Source organism: Oncorhynchus nerka, linkage group LG14 (genome assembly GCF_034236695.1).
Source record: "Oncorhynchus nerka isolate Pitt River linkage group LG14, Oner_Uvic_2.0, whole genome shotgun sequence".
In the NCBI taxonomy this organism is placed as follows: Eukaryota; Metazoa; Chordata; class Actinopteri; order Salmoniformes; family Salmonidae; genus Oncorhynchus; species Oncorhynchus nerka.
In genome coordinates this window covers 87118444-87136050 of record NC_088409.1, presented here as the reverse complement: position 1 = coordinate 87136050, position 17607 = coordinate 87118444, and the positions used below count along the sequence as shown (strand labels likewise).

Below are 17607 nucleotides of genomic sequence, written 5' to 3'. Positions count from 1 at the left end.
GATCGTGCTTTCAGTTTTGTGCGAATGCCGCCATCCATCCACGGTTTCTGGTTAACAACCTATATAGCACTGTAACAGTAATGCAATTAACAACCCAAATAGCTCTAACAGTAATCAAATTGATAAGCTCTATAGCATTGAAACAGTAATCCAATTAACAACCCAAATAACTCTAACAGTAATCCAATTAACAACCCAAACAGCACTGTAACCGTAACCCAAATACAATTTATACATACAGTTCATACACCGGATGAATATACACAAGATATACTAAGAATGATATGTACAGCAGTAGAATGATATGTACAGCAGTAGAATGATATGTACAGCAGTAGAATGATATGTACAGCAGTAGAATGATATGTACAGCAGTAGAATGATATGTACAGCAGTAGAATGATATGTACAGCAGTAGAATGATATGTACAGGAGTAGAATGATATGTACAGCAGTAGAATGATATGTACAGCAGTAGAATGATATGTACAGCAGTAGAATGATATGTACAGCAGTAGAATGATATGTACAGCAGTAGAATGATATGTACAGCAGTAGATATAAACTCAGCAAAAAAGGAAACGTCCCTTTTTCAGGACTCTGTCTTTCAAAGATAAATCGTAAAACTCCAAATAACTAGACAGATCTTCATTGTAAAGGGCTTAAACACTGTTTCCCATGCTTGTTCAATGAACCATAAACAATAATGATCATGCACCTGTGGAACGGTCGTTGAGACACTAACAGCTTACAGACGGTAGGCAATTATTAAGGTCACAGTTATGAAAACTTAGGATACTAAAGAGGCCTGTGTACTGACTCTGAAAAACACCAAAAGAAAGATGCCAAGGGCCCCTGCTCATCTGCGTGAACGTGCCTTAGGCATGCTGCAAGGAGGCATAAGGACTGCAGATGTGGCCAGGGAAATACATTGCAATATCCGTACTGTGAGACACCTAAGACAGCGCTACAGGGAGACAGGAGGGACAGCTGATCGTCCTCGCAGCGGCAGACCACGTGTAACAACACCTGCACAGGATCGGTACATCCGAACATCACACCTGCGGGACAGGTACAGGATGGCAACAACAACTGCCTGAGTTACACCAGGAATGCACAATCCCTCCATCAGTGCACAGACTGTCCGCAAAAGACTGAGAGAGGCTGGACTGAGGGCTTGTTGGCCTTTTGTAAAGCAGGTCCTCACCAGACATCACCGGCAACAACGTCTCCAATGGCCACAAACCCACCGTCGCTGGACCAGACAGGACTGGCAAAAAGTGCTCTTCACTGACACGTCGTGGTTTTGTCTCACCAGGGGTGATGGTCGGATTCGTGTTTATCATCGAAGGAAGATCTTCGACGATAAACCGAGGCCTGTACTCTGGAGCGGGATCGATTTGGAGGTGGAGGGTCCGTCATGGTCTGGGGCGGTGTGTCACAGCATCATCGGACTGAGCTTGTTGTCAATGCAGGGAATCTCAACGCTGTGCGTTACTGGGAAGACATCCTCCTCCCTCATGTGGTACCCTTCTTGCAGGCTCATCCTGACATGACCCTCCAGCATGACAATGCCACCAGTCATACTGCTCGTTCTGTGCACGATTTACTGCAAGACAGGAATGCCCGTGTTCTGCCATGGCCAGCGAATAGCCCGGATCTCAAACCCATTGAGCACATCTGGGACCTGTTGGATCGGAGGGTGAGGGCTAGGGCCATTCCCCCCAGAAATGTCTGGGAACTTGCAGGTGCCTTGGTGGAAGAGTGGGGTAACATCTGACAGCAAGAACTGGCAAATCTGGTGCAGTCCATGAGGAGGAGATGCGCTGCAGTTATTAATGCAGCTGGTGGCCACACCAGATACTGACTGTTACTTTGATTTCCCCCCCTTTGTTCAAGGACAGATTATTCCATTTTTGTTAGTCACATGTCTGTGGAACTTGTTCAGTTTGTGTCTTTGTTATGTTCATACAAATATTTACACATGTTAAGTTTGCTGAAAATTAACGAGGTTGACAGTGAGAGGACATTTCTTTTTTTGCTGAGTTTACTAAGAATGATCTGTGCTGCAGTAGATATACTAAGAATGATATGTACAGCAGTGCATATATTTGAGTGAGCTATGTCAAGAATCCAGCATATAAAAGAATATGCGGTGTGTATAAACAGTGAAACTGAAATGCAATGTCCAGTACTAGAAGTATTGGAATGTGTTATGTCGAGAATACAGTATTTAAATACACAGTACAAAATCCCATGACAAAATGGATAGAATTGTAGGAACCTAGCTTCCGGACCAGAGTCGGGAAAATGAATATATGTTTATGTGAATGGTGGGTATAGACAAACAATCCTTTATCTGACTTTGTTTTGCTTCTTTCCTAAGTTTGGGTTTTTCTTTTATTTGCCTCTTAGTGGGAAAATGTAGTGGGTTGTCTTTTAGGTTCCAGTGGACACCCCCATGAGTGTCCTTCAGAAACCTTCCTAAAACCCCATGCCATTTGTTAGTTTCCCCTTCTGTTTGAGCAACATTTTGGGTTTTCTTGCAGGGGAACGTAACACCCCAAAGAGCAAGCAATGCAGATGTAGAAGCGCGGTGGCTAGGAAAAACTCCATAGAAAGACAGGAACCTAGGAAGAAATCTAGAGAGGAAACTGTGCTGCTGATCCAATCAGGTGGACTGGGGACAGGGACAACCATACGTTGTCAGGCCAGGTAGTCCTGAGGCATGGTCCTAGGGCTCAAGGTCCTCTGAGAAGGGGGAGAGAGAGAGAGAGGTAGAGGTATACTTATCACACAGGACACCATATAAGACAGGAGAACAATAATAAAAGTCTACAGACAGGTGGGACCAGGTCCGACTGGGGATAGGTAGAGGTTGGAGCAACCCAGACAGTCGTTGTTGTGAGGACGTACTTTGGGCACAGGTGGAACAGGCCGCAACAAAGGATCTCATATCCTCAAACATGTTGGGCCACCAGAATTTCCTCCTCAGGAATTCCAGTGTCTGATTAACCTCTGGGTGCCCAGACAATTTAGAGGAGTGTCCACATTGTAGTACTTGGGAACAGGCTGATCGCAGAACATAAAGTCTATTAGTGGGTCTCCCGCTGGGGTCAGGTTCTCGGGTCTGGGCTTGTCGAACCATGCTCTCAATACTCCATATCACTGGGGCCACAATGCGGGAGCTGAGGATGATGGGATCAGAGAACCCTCTCCTCGTTAGAGACATCGTGTTGGCGGGACAGGGCGTCTGATTTCTGATTCTTGGATCCCGGGCGATAGGCTAGTGTGAAAACGAACCTGTTAAAAAATAGAGCCCACCTCGCATGGCGAGCGTTTAAGCTCTTGGCTTCTCGAATGGAGACCAAGTTCTTATGGTCCGTCCAGATCACAAAAGGATGAGGTGCCCCCTCCAACCACTGTCTCCACCCCTCAAGGTACCACTTAACTGCCATGAGCTCTTGGTTGCCTATATCATAGTTGCGTTCTGCTGGCGTGAACTGCTTGGAGAGAAATTCACATGGGTGCAGTTTCTTGTCCTCCTCGTTCTGCTGTGAAAGGACCGCCCCTGCTCTGGTGTCACCACAAAGGGACTAGTAGGATCAGGATGAACGAGGATGGGTCCAGAGGTGAAACGTCCCCTGAGCTCCATGAATGCCCTGTCAGCCTCAGCAGTCCAACAAAAATGGGTCTGGGACTTGCGGGTTAGTACCATGAGAGGTACTGCCACCGCACCAAAGTTGTGTATAAAACATCTGTAACATGGGACGGGGCCAGTCGGCGACCGCCTCAACCTTTACGGGGTCCACCTGGATGCCTGCGGTAGAAATAATGTGATTCAGGAAGGAAACTTATGATATGTGGAACTCACACTTGGGATATGTGGTACACTTCTTGACATATAGTTGACTCTGCAGGAGGCGTCTCAGGACTTGAGACTTCTCGGGAGCAGTGATCAAAAGAAAACTAAGGGTCTCTGAGTGGTTCACCCCAACCTGTAGTAGAATGGGCAGGGTCTGATATTCCACCTGGCCAGAGCCGATGGTGCGTCCATCGTGAGCTTGAATCCGCAGAGGGATGGGACATTTCACACAGAGGATTTTTAATTCTCTGGTGAAGTCTTGGTCAATGAAATTAACCACGGCCCTGGAGTCCACGAAGGTTTAAATGTGGTGCTGATGGTTGTCCCAATGGAGGTTTGCGGGTAGTGTCAGACGGTGACTGGGTAGCTGGGGTGTAACAGAACAGCTGGTCAGGGTCCTGGTGAGCCCCTGCATTTCCTGTCAACTCTGGGCATGTAGAACGGAGATGGCCGAGACCGGTGCAGTAGAGGCAGCAGCCGCCACGCATGCACCTGTCACATTCCTGTGGGCACAGACGTGTGTGTTCCAGCTGCCTAGGCTCCTCAAAGTTGGGCTCAGGGGGCTTGGGGTGCTCCGGAAACTGGGATACGGGAGTGGTGTCAAAAAGGCGCTGTCTCACACGTTTTGGATGCGGTTGTCCATCCTGATGGCCAGCTTTATCAGGGACTCGAGGTCCTCTCTCAGCTCCCGAGCGGCCAGTTCATCCTTGGAGTTAGGTGGAAAGCGATGACCAGTGCCTCAGTTTTCCACCCACCTTTGGCGGCGAGGGTTCGGAACTCAATAGTGAAGTCAGCCACTGGTCTAGCCTCTTGGGGGAGGGAGAACAATCGGCTAGCTGCTTCTCGGCGGAGACTGGGTGGTTGAAGGTGGTGGTTGAAGACTCTTTGCAGCTCGGCAGTGAAGGATAATATAGAGTTGCATGACGCTGTTCCAACACCGCCGTTGCACCAGAGAGCACTGAGTTAGGGACCCCTTGCCTCCTCCCGTGTGGCTGCCACAACGTTCGAGGGGCGGGATCTTGGGTTACCGTTTCAGGCGATGCCTGTTGCACTGGGCGATGAGACTTGGGCATTGGCTACTCCTGAGTTAGGGTTTGGCCGTGGTTGGAGGGAATCGGTAAGTGCCCGGAGGGTCTCTAATATTTGGGAAGTTGTTCTTGCTGCCGCCCCTGCAGTGCTCCTTCTTGGGTTATAGCATTCTGGATCTGGCTGATCTCTGATGGGTCCATGTTGAGGCAGAAGTTTTCTGTGACGTGCTGAGGTTGGACCCAGCTGCAGAGAAGAGACCAGATGAGGAATCAGTGTTTAAGGATAAACATAATACTTTACTGAGACACATTAGCTGCAGGATCACAGTACACTCGAAAACTCACTCAGGAAACTGTTCCACTGGATGTCCACTGGATGTCATAAGGTGAAACAGTTCAAAGAGCTTCTGCAAATGTAATGTAAATGGAAACAACACACGGTAAACAGAAAACACACCTCTCTTAACAGGAAAATCATAATGATTAAATTGGACACACCTGAGTGTCATTACCGTCTCTAGGACTGTCTCTGCCGCCCTCTGGTGACAGGTGGAACCATGACACCTTGTGAAGGTTAACACGCTTGAATGACTTACATTGGACACAGAGATTGGGTGGACACAGTCCTCTTGAGTGACGGGGGCCCACGTCAGTGGCTGGATGTTGTTTTCCATGAGCGGCGAAGGTGTTTAGTTTGTCCTTTTATAAACCGGGATTGTCTGGAGTCCCTGCCACATGCGTCTCTTGATTGAGCCATTGAATTGCGAGTCCACTTGTCGTTTTGTCTCTTCTATTGCCTTACGGAGGTCAAAGCTGGTCTGTTTGTACAAGTTCATGACCTTGCCGTGGCCTTGCTGTCATTAAATGCGGTGGTTTACCCTTTCAGTTTTGTGTGAAATCTGCCATCTATCCACTGTTTTTGGTTTGGATAAGATCTAATCTAATCAATAAACATCTTCTTTGCACTTCCTAATCAGCCCAGTCACTGAGTTAGTGTACACGTCGATACTCTTCATAGAGGTGACCCGGAACATTTCCCTGTCTGCGTGATCATAACAGTCTTGAAGAAAAGATTCCGATTGGTCACACCAATGTTGAACACTCCTTACCACAGGAGTTTCCTGATTAAGTTTCTGCCTATAGGCGGAGAGGTGCAGGATGGAGGCATGATCTGATTCTCTCTGGAGGTAATGCAGTCGATATTTGCTAAGATATTCTAGAGAACAACATTATTTGAGTTCCTGTACGTTACCACATCCACACCGTGAGTTGTTAATCATGGGACATACCCATCCACATCTGTTTTTCCCGGAGAGTTATTTCTTCCTGTTATCGCACCCCGCTGGCTATATGAGAACCCCGCTGGTTATATGGATGGGGACAATATATCTGGAGAGAGCCATGCTTCCATAAAACAGAGTATGTTACAGTCCCTTATGTCTCTATGAAAGGAGATCCTCTACCATATTACCCAAACTTGTCCTTTCTTTGACGGTCCATGAGGGAGTGAACAAGTGCACACTTAGGCAAGGAGCTAGAGGGAGAAATGGAATTGGCCTAATGTTGCGTGCATGTTTTACTTAAAGGCCGGAGTTCAATCATAGTGTACATACAACCTTTGCTTCAGATACAATTATGGCACATTATGGCACTGCAACAACAATAAAGAGTAATGTTGATATTGTGCTATTCTGGTATCCTTATTAGAAATCACCTTATAGCTAGAATCCTTTGTAGAAACAATGTCAAAGAGATCACCCCGCCTCGGTTTTGGTAAAAAGCTGAGGGATAGGCCTGTAGAAATGTAACCACTTTCAAATTCATAGACATAGCCATGGATGCAAGGAATACTAGGTTTCAATCCAATATGAGATAGATATCCACCAGAGATGTGTTCCCATCAAACTCACTTATTGTGGATACAAGTCTGTGCGTGATGAAGAAGTGCATATAAAATAAGGTTTGTGGTTAAATTCCCATGCTCCCAATGAAAAACACAAGTTAAATTAGTTTCCTTCGCATTTTCAACTCTTCTGATGGTTTTGTCACAGAAGCTGTTGCGTTATATACTATAGCAAATGTGTCCACTCTAGTCTTGGCATGTGTGCTGTAGCCAAAAACCTGCAGATACAGTGTGTATAGGCTACCTACATTCGATTATCATGGATATGAGCGTTATTGTTTTTATGTGTCCAATGGCAGCCAACCATCCATCATCATGTCACAAGAAAAAGACCCTTGATATTTATTGGAATGGAACATCAAGATCATCAGGTGCACTTTCACCACCCTGTGAAGTTCATCACAACTTATTTAATCTGTAGTCTAATAAATGGCATGGTTTCCCGAGTCGTAGTGGGAGGACCACACACCATATCATCACGTGACTCCAAGTTTACTTCCATATTATTATATCACTATTTGTACAAAAAGGCATTTCCACTGCAATGTGTTACCTAGTTCATTTTACCAACAAAAACATCCCACCATATCAAAGGAACAAATTCTGTTGGTATTTATACAATTGTTGCCACATAACCTGTTTGATTCAGCCTAGTTGTGACTTGTTTAATGCGTTCAACATTTGAGTTGTAACTATGTTTTAAGGCTTGCAGTGTTTGCTTACATTTACATTGTTTTACTCCAACGTTGGTAAACAATCTTATTTTGGGTTCTAAATGGGTCAAACAGCTGAACTAATCTCATTGTAACCGCATTCAGAGGTGGAAGAAGGATCGGACCAAAGCGCAGCGTGGTAAGTGTTCATGATGATTTATTCTAAACTAACTGAACACTGAAATACAAAACAATAAACAATGTGACCAAAACGAACACCTAAACAGTACCGTGTGGTCTAAAGACTCACACGGAAACAAACACCCACCAACCAAAAGTGGAACCCAGGCTACCTAAGTATGATTCTCAATCAGAGACAACTAGCGACACCTGCCTCTGATTGAGAACCATACTAGGCCGAACACAAAAACCAACATAGAAAAACAAACATAGACTGCCCACCCCGACTCACGCCCTAACCATACTAAAACAAAGAATAAAATAACAGAACTATGGTCAGAACGTGACACTCATGAGGAATGTATAGGTTACAGTGAGCGCCAAAAGTATTCAACACCCTGAGGAAGGCACAGTGATGCCGAAACGTTGGTAAATACCCATTCAATTGGCACAGTGATGCCGAAACGTTGGTAAATACCCATTCAATTGGCACAGTGATGCCGAAACGTTGGTAAATACCCATTCAATTGGCACAGTGATGCTGAAACGTTGGTAAATACCCATTCAATTGGCACAGTGATGCCGAAACGTTGGTAAATACCCATTCAATTGGCACAGTGATGCCGAAACGTTGGTAAATACCCATTAAATTGGCACAGTGATGCCGAAACGTTGGTAAATACCCATTAAATTGGCACAGTGATGCCGAAACGTTGGTAAATACCCATTCAATTGGCACAGTGATGCCGAAACGTTGGTAAATACCCATTAAATTGGCACAGTGATGCTGAAACGTTGGTAAATACCCATTAAATTGGCACAGTGATGCTGAAACGTTGGTAAATACCCATTAAATTGGCACAGTGATGCTGAAACGTTGGTAAATACCCATTAAATTGGCACAGTGATGCTGAAACGTTGGTAAATACCCATTCAATTGGCACAGTGATGCTGAAACGTTGGTAAATACCCATTAAATTGGCACAGTGATGCTGAAACGTTGGTAAATACCCATTCAATTGCTGGGAGTTTATACATGGAGTGTGCGACTTTCTTTATTTTGATAGTTTATAGTTTATTCGCCATTAGTCGGCACTTCCACACAAACACATTTTTCTGGGTGTTCTCCAGCTCTTGTTTTTTAATCCACGTTACAGTGAGCCCCAAATTAATTCGGAGAGTGACAATTTTGTTGTTGTTTTGGCTCTTAACTCCAGCACTTTTGTATTTGAAACAACACAATGACTATGAGGTTAAAGTGCAGACTGTCAGCTTTAACTTGAGGGTATTTTCATACAAATGGGGGGAACCGTTTAGAAATGAAAGCACTTGTTGTACATAGTCCCCCCATTCGAGGGGACCAAAAGTATTGGGACAAATTCACAAATATGTTTATTCAAGTCGTCAAAAGTTTTAGTATTTGGTCTCATATTCCCAGCATGCAATGATTACATCGAGCGTGTGAATCTACAAACTTGTTGGATGCATTTGCTGTTTGTTTTGGTTGTGTTTCTGCTTGTTTTGAGCCCAATAACAGGGGAGGTTAGTATTTTTGGTGGGTATGATATTTGTCCATCTGTAACACTTTCACTCGTCATTATTCACCATTCACTCAGGACTATCCGTAACCATGGTAGCATCCACATTAATGGAGACGTGTTTAGAATGTATTATTCATTTACACGTCCCAAAACATCTACCAACAGCAGATTGTAGCTTTATAAATGACATTGGCATTGTTTAGTGATGTTAGCTGATGTGTTAACCAACTTTCAAATGAACACTTTTACTAAGCAATTCAGTGTTGAGTCAACAATGCTAAATACAAAATACGTGGTAAAAATAGAGAAATACATTTTTGTTTTACTACATTTTGTTTTTATAAAGAATACTCAATAATTAAGCATATGTACACCATAAGGAATTGGATGAATTCAAATAATTGCAAAAGTAGTTTGAGTAGTTGTGTTACATATATCAAGATACAGCAGGGACACTCTCCTTCTGTGGATCAGTAGATTTTTTGAATCTTTTCATCAAGCTCTGTTTTATATATTTGGTTTTGAAACTGTAAATCAGTGGATTGATCATGGGAGGGAGCAGGCTATACAACATGATAACAACAATACGTAAATCAGTGCTGAATCTAATGCCGATATTACTGGCCAGATAAATAAAACACCTGGGGAGATAATACAGGGCAATGATGATCAGCTGACCACTGCAGGTAGAAAGGGTTTTGAGGCGGCCTTGGGGGCTCGCAATCTGAACAACTGCCACAATAATAGAGCAATATGAGAATATAATGAAAGCAAGAGGTCCCAGTAATGCCAGCATGGCAAAGATAAAAGCAGGAAAACTATAAGGAACCCTATCAGTGCATGCAAGCGTTGTTATAGCGATATGATCACAGTAGCACTGCATGATTTTGTTTGAGTCACAGTAAGGAAGAGGATAGGCCCTAATTACCATCATCAATGGGCCGGCTTTCGCAACAATCCAAGCAGTGGTACTGAGAATATGAATAGTGGAGTTTTTGATAATCATTGGATATCTGAGTGGAAAACAGATTGAAACATATCGGTCTAAAGCCATTATAAATAGAATATATGAATTTACAGTTCCAAAATAGTGCACTAAGTACATCTGGACAAAACAACCTGTGAATGAAATGGCCCCTGCTTGAAACCAATACCTGGCAATAATCTTTGGTAATGTGGTGGTGCTGAAGAGAATATCAGAAACAACCAGATGTAAAATAACAAAATACATGGGTTTGTGGAGATCCCGGTCTGTTGCGAACAATACAAGAATAACAACATTTCCTACTGCAGTGCAAAAATACACCAAGAATAATACAGTTGAGGCAAGACCGTAGAACTCTGGCTGAAGTCCAGGGAACCCAACGATGACAAACTCTGTCACAAAGCTGTGATTCCCAGCTGACATGATGATGGTCTCTTAGACAACCTGCGGAAATAAAGGATTCATTCATTATTGAATCCCCATTTTCACAAACCTCCTTTCAAATGGTATCAAGAATATGCATATCCTTGCTTCAGGTCCTGAGCCACAAGCAGTTAGATTGGGTTATGTAATTTTAAAGGAAATTTAAAAAAAAGGGTCCGATCCTTAATTAGCATCTTATTGATATTACAAGTGATATAAAATTATTGATCACATTACATTTCCCACTACATATGACTATCAAGATATTAGGCCTTGTAAAGAATATTACAAAAGTAATGAATTTTGCATAAATATTTTTTCAATACTTTCGACTGCATCGCCCAATTTGTGGCATGTCAATACAAAAGCTGCACCTCACAATAAGCCCTTCAATAAGCCTTTCATCTAAAGATTAGAGAACATATTCCATCTCGTTCATAAATTCAGAAAACACATTAAGAAGATGCATGAAGTGAGTTATCAAGACATGCCATGTAACTCCAGATCTGCATAGTAGTAAATCAGGGCTTACCCAAGTCTGATGTCTGACACGGACACTTGCCGTGTCCAATTTATAATAACCTATTGACACCCCGTGACATAATTCTGCACCTGACCTTACTCCCTAAGGTCATTTCCCTCAAGGTGTTTCTGAGTGTTTTTCTCTTTTTCTTTGTCATGTAAACTCAGCAAAAAAATAAACTTTTTCAGGACCCTGTCTTTCGAAGATAATTTGTAAAAATCCAAATAACTCAACAGATCTTCATTGTAGGGTGGAGGGTCCGTCATGGTCTGGGGCGGTGTGTCACAGCATCATTGGACTGTCATTGCAGGCAATCTCAATGCTGTGCGTTACTGGGAAGACATCCTCCTCCCTCTTGTGTTATCCTTCCTGCAGGCTCATCCTGACATGACCCTCCAGCATGACAATGCCACCAGCCATACTGCTCGTTCTGTGCGGGATTTCCTGCAAGACAGGAATGTCAGTGTTCTGCCATGGCTAGTGAAGATCCCGGATTTCAATCCCATTGAGTACCCCTGGGACCTGTTGGATCGGAGGGTGAGGGCTAGGGCCATTTCCTTCCAGAAATGTCTGGGAACTTGCAGGTGTCTTGGTGGAAGATTGGGGTAACATCTGACAGCAAGAACTGGCAAATCTGGTGCAGTCCATGACGAGGAGATGCACTGCAGTACTTAATGCAGCTGGTGGCCACACCAGGTACTGACTGTTACTTTTGATTTTGACCCCCTCTTTATTCAGGGACACATTATTCAATTTATGTTAGTCACATGTCTGTGGAACTTCTTCAGTTTATGTCTCAGTTGTTGAATCTTATGTTCATACAAATATTTATACATGTTAAGTTTGCTGAAAATAAACGCAGTTGACAGTGAGAGAATGTTTCTTTTTTTGCTGAGTTTATTATTTAAATCATGATGTAATGATGCAAAATATCTACACAAATAGAGACTATTCAAAGACGCATTTTTATTTCATCATACTTATCAATTTAAAAAGCAAGGTAGTTTACGTACACATATATAGTTACCTATCTTAATAAATAAAAACATATTATTTTTCTGTTGTTAGCTTTCTTAACCCATTTGTTCCCAGACATGCCACGATGGAAATCATATGCCATGATTAACCCTAACATGTAATCCATATAGTTTATAGTTTTAAGTTCCTCGGCGTACTGTCACGCCCTAGCCTTAGTATTCTGTGTTTTCGTTATTATTTTGGTTAGGCCAGGGTGTGACATGGGGATTTATGTGGTTTGTTTTGTCTGGGGTTGTTTGTAGTAATGGGATTGTGGTTAGAGTAGTACTCTAGGTAAGTCTATGGTTGCCTAGAGTGGTTCTCAATCAGAGGCAGGTGTTTATCGTTGTCTCTGATTGGGAACCATATTTAGGAAGCCATATTCTTTACGTCTCTTGTGGGTGATTGTTCCTGTCTTTGTGTTTGTGGCACCAGATAGGACTGTTTCGTTTTTTTCACTTTTCTTGTTTTGTAGATTGTTGTATTTTCATCTTTATTAAAGATGTACAAAACTAACCACGCCGCATTTTGGTCCGCCTCTCTTTCACCAGAAGAAAACCATTACAGAATCACCCACCAACCAAGGACCAAGCGGCGTGGTAAACAGAGGCAACGGCAGCAACAGCAGCAGCAGGAGAAGCGACAGGTGCAGCAGGAGCAACAGCAGCAAAAGCAGCAGCAGCATCAGCAGCAGTGGGAGAGGCTGCACTATTTGGAGAAATGGACTTGGGAGGAGATCCTTGACGGTAAAGGACCCTGGGCAGAGCCAGGGGAATATTGCCGCCCCAAAGCCAAGCTGGAGGCAGCGAAAGCAGAGAGGCGGCATTATGAGGAGCTAGCACGGCAGAGCGGCTGGAAGCCCGAGAGGCAGCCCCAAGACATTTTGGATGTTATCGGAGCTATCGGCGAAGCTGAGGGCTGAGTCTGAGAGGGTCGAGGAGTTACTGGACAGAATGGAGGAGAGTGAACGGATGGGAGATGAGGAGACACTCGAGGAGGTGTTAATATAATTGGGGGAGTGTGAAGAAAGAGAGCAGTTGATTTGGCATAGGATGCAAGGCATTCGCCCTGAGGTGCGTGTCCCCAGCCCGGTACCACTAGTGCTGGCACCCCGCACCAGGCTGTCTCTCCGTTCCATCAACACAGGTGCTCCCGCCTGTCCGGCGCTCCCAGAGTTTCCGCCCCTCAGTCCAGAGGTGCCAGAGCTCCTCAGTCCAGAGGCGCCAGAGCTCCTCAGTCCAGAGGCGCCAGAGCCCCTCAGTCCAGAGGCACCAGAGCCCCTCAGTCCAGAGGCGCCAGCGCCACTCAGTCCAGAGGCACCAGAGCCCCTCAGTCCAGAGGCGCCAGAGCCCCTCAGTCCAGAGCCGCCAGAGCCCCTCATTCCAGAGGCGCCAGAGCTCGTCAGTCCAGCGCTGCCAGAGCCTTCCTCTCCAGAGTTGCCGGAGCTGCCCGTCTGCCCAGCGTCGCCTGAGCTGCCCGTCTGCCCAGAGCCGCCAGAGTCTCCGGTCTGTCCAGAGCCGCCAGAGTCTCCGGTCTGTCCAGAGCCGCCAGAGTCTCCGGTCTGTCCAGAGCCGCCAGAGTCTCCGGTCTGTCCAGAGCCGCCAGAGTCTCCGGTCTGTCCAGAGCCGCCAGAGTCTCCGGTCTGTCCAGAGCCGCCAGAGTCTCCGGTCTGTCCAGAGCCGCCAGAGTCTCCGGTCTGTCCAGAGCCGCCAGAGTCTCCGGTCTGTCCAGAGCCGCCAGAGTCTCCCGTCTGTCCAGAGCCGCCAGAGTCTCCCGTCTGTCCAGAGCCGCCAGAGTCTCCCGTCTGTCCAGAGCCGCCAGAGTCTCCCGTCTGTCCAGAGCCGCAAGTCAGCCAGGATCTTCCAGAGCCGCCAGTCAGCCAGGATCTTCCAGAGCCGCCAGTCAGCCAGGATCTTCCAGAGCCGCCAGTCAGCCAGGATCCGCCAGAGCCGCCAGTCAGCCAGGATCCGCCAGAGCCGTCTGTCAGCCTGGAGCCGCCAGAGCCGTCTGTCAGCGAGGACCTGCCAGAGCCATCAACCAGCCTGAGCTATCTCTCAGTCCTGAGTTACCTCTCAGTCCTGAGTTACCTCTCAGTCCTGATCTACCTCTCAGTCCTAAGCTACCGCTCAGGCCTGAGCTACCCCTCATTCCTGAGCTACCCCTCATTCCTGAGCTACCCCTCATTCCTGAGCTGCCCCTCTGTCCCGAGCTGCCCCTCTGTCCCGAGCTGCCCGTCTGTCCCGAGCTGCCCGTCTGTCCCGAGCTGCCCGTCTGTCCCGAGCTGCCCGTCTGTCCCGAGCTGCCCTTCTGTCCCGAGCTGCCCCTCTGTCCAGTGGGGTCATTTAGAAGGGTTGCCGTGGTTCGGAAGCCACGGAGGCGGACAATGAGGCGGACTAAGGCTATGGTGAAGTGGGGTCCATGTCCCGCGCCAGAGCCGCCACCGCGGACAGACGCCCACCCAGACCCTCCCCTATAGGTTAAGGTTTTGCGGCCGGAGTCCGCACCTTTATTTCCTTTGTTTTGTATTTATTTAGTATGGTCAGGGCGTGAGTTTGGGTGGGCAGTCTGTTTGTTTTTCTATGATTTGGGGATTTGTATGTTTCTGCCTAGTATGGTTCTCAATCAAAGGCAGGTGTCATTAGTTGTCTCTGATTGAGAATCATACTTAGGTAGCCTGGGTGCACTGTTTGTTTGTAGGTGATTGTCTATGTTAGCTGCTTGTGTCAGCACAGGTCTCATTTATAGCTTCACGGTCGTTATTTGTTTATTGTTTTTGTATAGTTGGTATTCAGTGTTCAGTGCTTTCTTTTATTAAATATTCATCATGAACACATACCACGCCGCATTTTGGTCCTCCGATCCTTCTCGCCTCTCCTCTTCAGATGAAGAGGAGGACGACCGTAACAACTGCACTGTCAGAACTAGAAGCACAAGCAATTCGCTACACTCACATTAACATCTGCTATCCACGTGTATGTGACCAATAAATTTGATTTGATATTTCAATTAAAAAGTCAAAAAGTATGTTTTATTCAAGTTGCAATTGTGACCGATGGAAACATACAATGCTCTGCCTATAATAAAATTAAACCCCCATTCCTCAGCCCCAATATCTGTATACCTCAGCCCACTTACCCACAATCATAAACCCAATTACCCCCTCACCCAAGGCCTGTCACCCCCATGTCCTAACCCTAAAACCCATATGCCAATACCCTGTTGATACAGTCAAGTACCAATTCACCCATATCCTAGACCTAAATACCCTATTTGTTACTTGTTCCTTTGCCAATACACTTCATCCCTGTTACTTGCCTATCTCAGCCCTTTTACCTACTTAGGCCTGTATTCCCCAAGTCACCAACCATAACCTACATCCAGCTATACGCTACACACCCCAACCCTGTTATTTGCATATATTAGTCCTGTGACCTCTGACCTGTATATGATGATAATTTCATATATAAACCCAGTACAGTTTTATAACTTTTTTATTATCACAAATATATATATATATACGTCATGACACGTCATGATTCTTATTAGACAACTACTGCCTATTGGAATCCAAAAATAGGTGTAAAAACTGCACACGAAAGCATGCATACATGCTGATTGGCTCAAAGGCCTATAAGGCACATAAAGACTGACATATTTTGAGTGACCAGCCCTGTAGTTTTCATTGGTCTGTAATTGCTTGAATTGGACCCTGTGGTCCTTTCATAGGTAAACTGCCATCATTGAGGGCCAAATCCCTAATATGATAACCCAATCTCTCTCATACTGTAAGTATTGCATTGATGACAATGGTGAATTCCATGCACAGATCTCAAGATAGGACCTAGTCCTGAGGAGACATTCCTTCCTCCTCCACTTTATACAGTCACCACCAAAATTATTGGCACCCTTGTTAAATATGAGCAAACAATTATCTCTAAAATAAATAATACAAATACTAAGCTACATTGTATGCAAACATTTTTTTATTATATTATTTTATACTAACACAGTTGTTCTTTAACAAGTAATAAAACAAATCTGATTGGTGTCAAAATGACTGGCAACCCTAACCATTCTTTTAAATAAAATCAAACAGTCTGTTCTACTGTAAATCTCAGTTTGAAGTGACTGTATTTTGGCCTTTCAGGGATTGCTGTTTCACTGGGGTATAAAAACGAGATAAAGCATGTCAAATCCATCTGTCATCCATCACCACTGGGAAAAGCAACAAACTCACAAACATAAAGAGACAAATGGTTGTTGACTTTCATAAATCAGGCAATGGATACAAAAACAACACCTGAAAAACCAAATATACCGCTTAACACTATTAGGGGAACAATTAAGAAGTTTAAGACCACTGGAACAGTGGACACCAAGGAACCTGAAACTCTCGACCTGCTCCACTACAGCCCCGTTGATGTTAATGGGGGCCTGTTCGGCCCGCCTTTTCAAAGGATGTCAAGGATCTGGAAAGATTCTGTAAGGAGGAAAGGTCACCTCCCAATGTGTTCCTCAATCTCATGAAACATTATAGTAAAAGGCTGAGTACACAAAGTACGTTTTGCTCATCTTTATCAAGGGTGTCAATAATTTAGGTTGTTAATTGATTATGTCTTTGGCTGCAACCTTTTTGATATTTCATTCCCTTGATCTCCCTTCTCTCTCTCAACCGTTCATACTCTGTGAGTAGGTTTGGACAAGTTGAGGTCATGCATTAGTGTAGTCACCCTTTCACAGACAGTGCAGTGCCAGGGGATTGCTAAGGGTCAATGGGAAAATATATTATGCAATCCCTAAGCCCAGCTTGTCTAATGATATTAGTAAACCACTTATAAATCCCCTAGGAAGAAAAGGAAGCAGCAGCCTGTTAAACGACCCCAGAGGGGTTTCAGTATTAATAAATTGATACAGTAGGTTACATCCCCAGCGACTGTTCTGAGATGTGATGTTCCGAAATGTAAACAGACCAAGACAAGAAAGTGTGTATGAGCTTTCACAGGCAGCGTACATAGTCCATTCATAACCATAATAGCAGCAACTATAATGGGCTACTGTAGAAAAAGACTTACACCATGACTTGGTTACCTTATCTTTCAACATGAAAAGTCAGATAATGGTCAAATAAGGACAGGAGGAAATTCTATTAAAAAGAGAATGTAATTATTATTTTAACTTTATAGTATACAGTATAATGTATAATGTTTTGTTTGCCCAAATCATAGTATTTGGGAATCCCTGCTTGGGCCTGGTAAAAGTGGTTCAAAGTCTATGGTGTGATTGTAATAACCTTGAGAAGAAATACACTTCAGCTAAACAAAAAGGGACAAAATGTAGACACAAAATTGCTTAGTTATTATGATATAGTATGTATACAGTATGAATATAATTTGTTGAGAGAAGGTCAAAGACCATTGTTGGCACATGCATAGTGAAATCAGAACAGCAAAACAGGAACACACACACACACACTCCTCACTAATCACACA

General features: G+C 44.6%; 1 protein-coding gene across 1 annotated transcript; it reads right to left on the bottom strand.

The window, feature by feature from the left end:
* Positions 1–9563: 9563 nt before the first annotated feature.
* LOC115122563 (olfactory receptor 2AT4) lies at positions 9564–10593 on the bottom strand. The gene has a single exon (XM_029651774.2). It carries the CDS (start codon positions 10576–10578, stop codon positions 9607–9609), a length of 972 nt encoding a protein of 323 aa, XP_029507634.1. The 5' UTR covers positions 10579–10593; the 3' UTR covers positions 9564–9606.
* Between the last annotated feature and the right edge of the window lie 7014 nt (positions 10594–17607).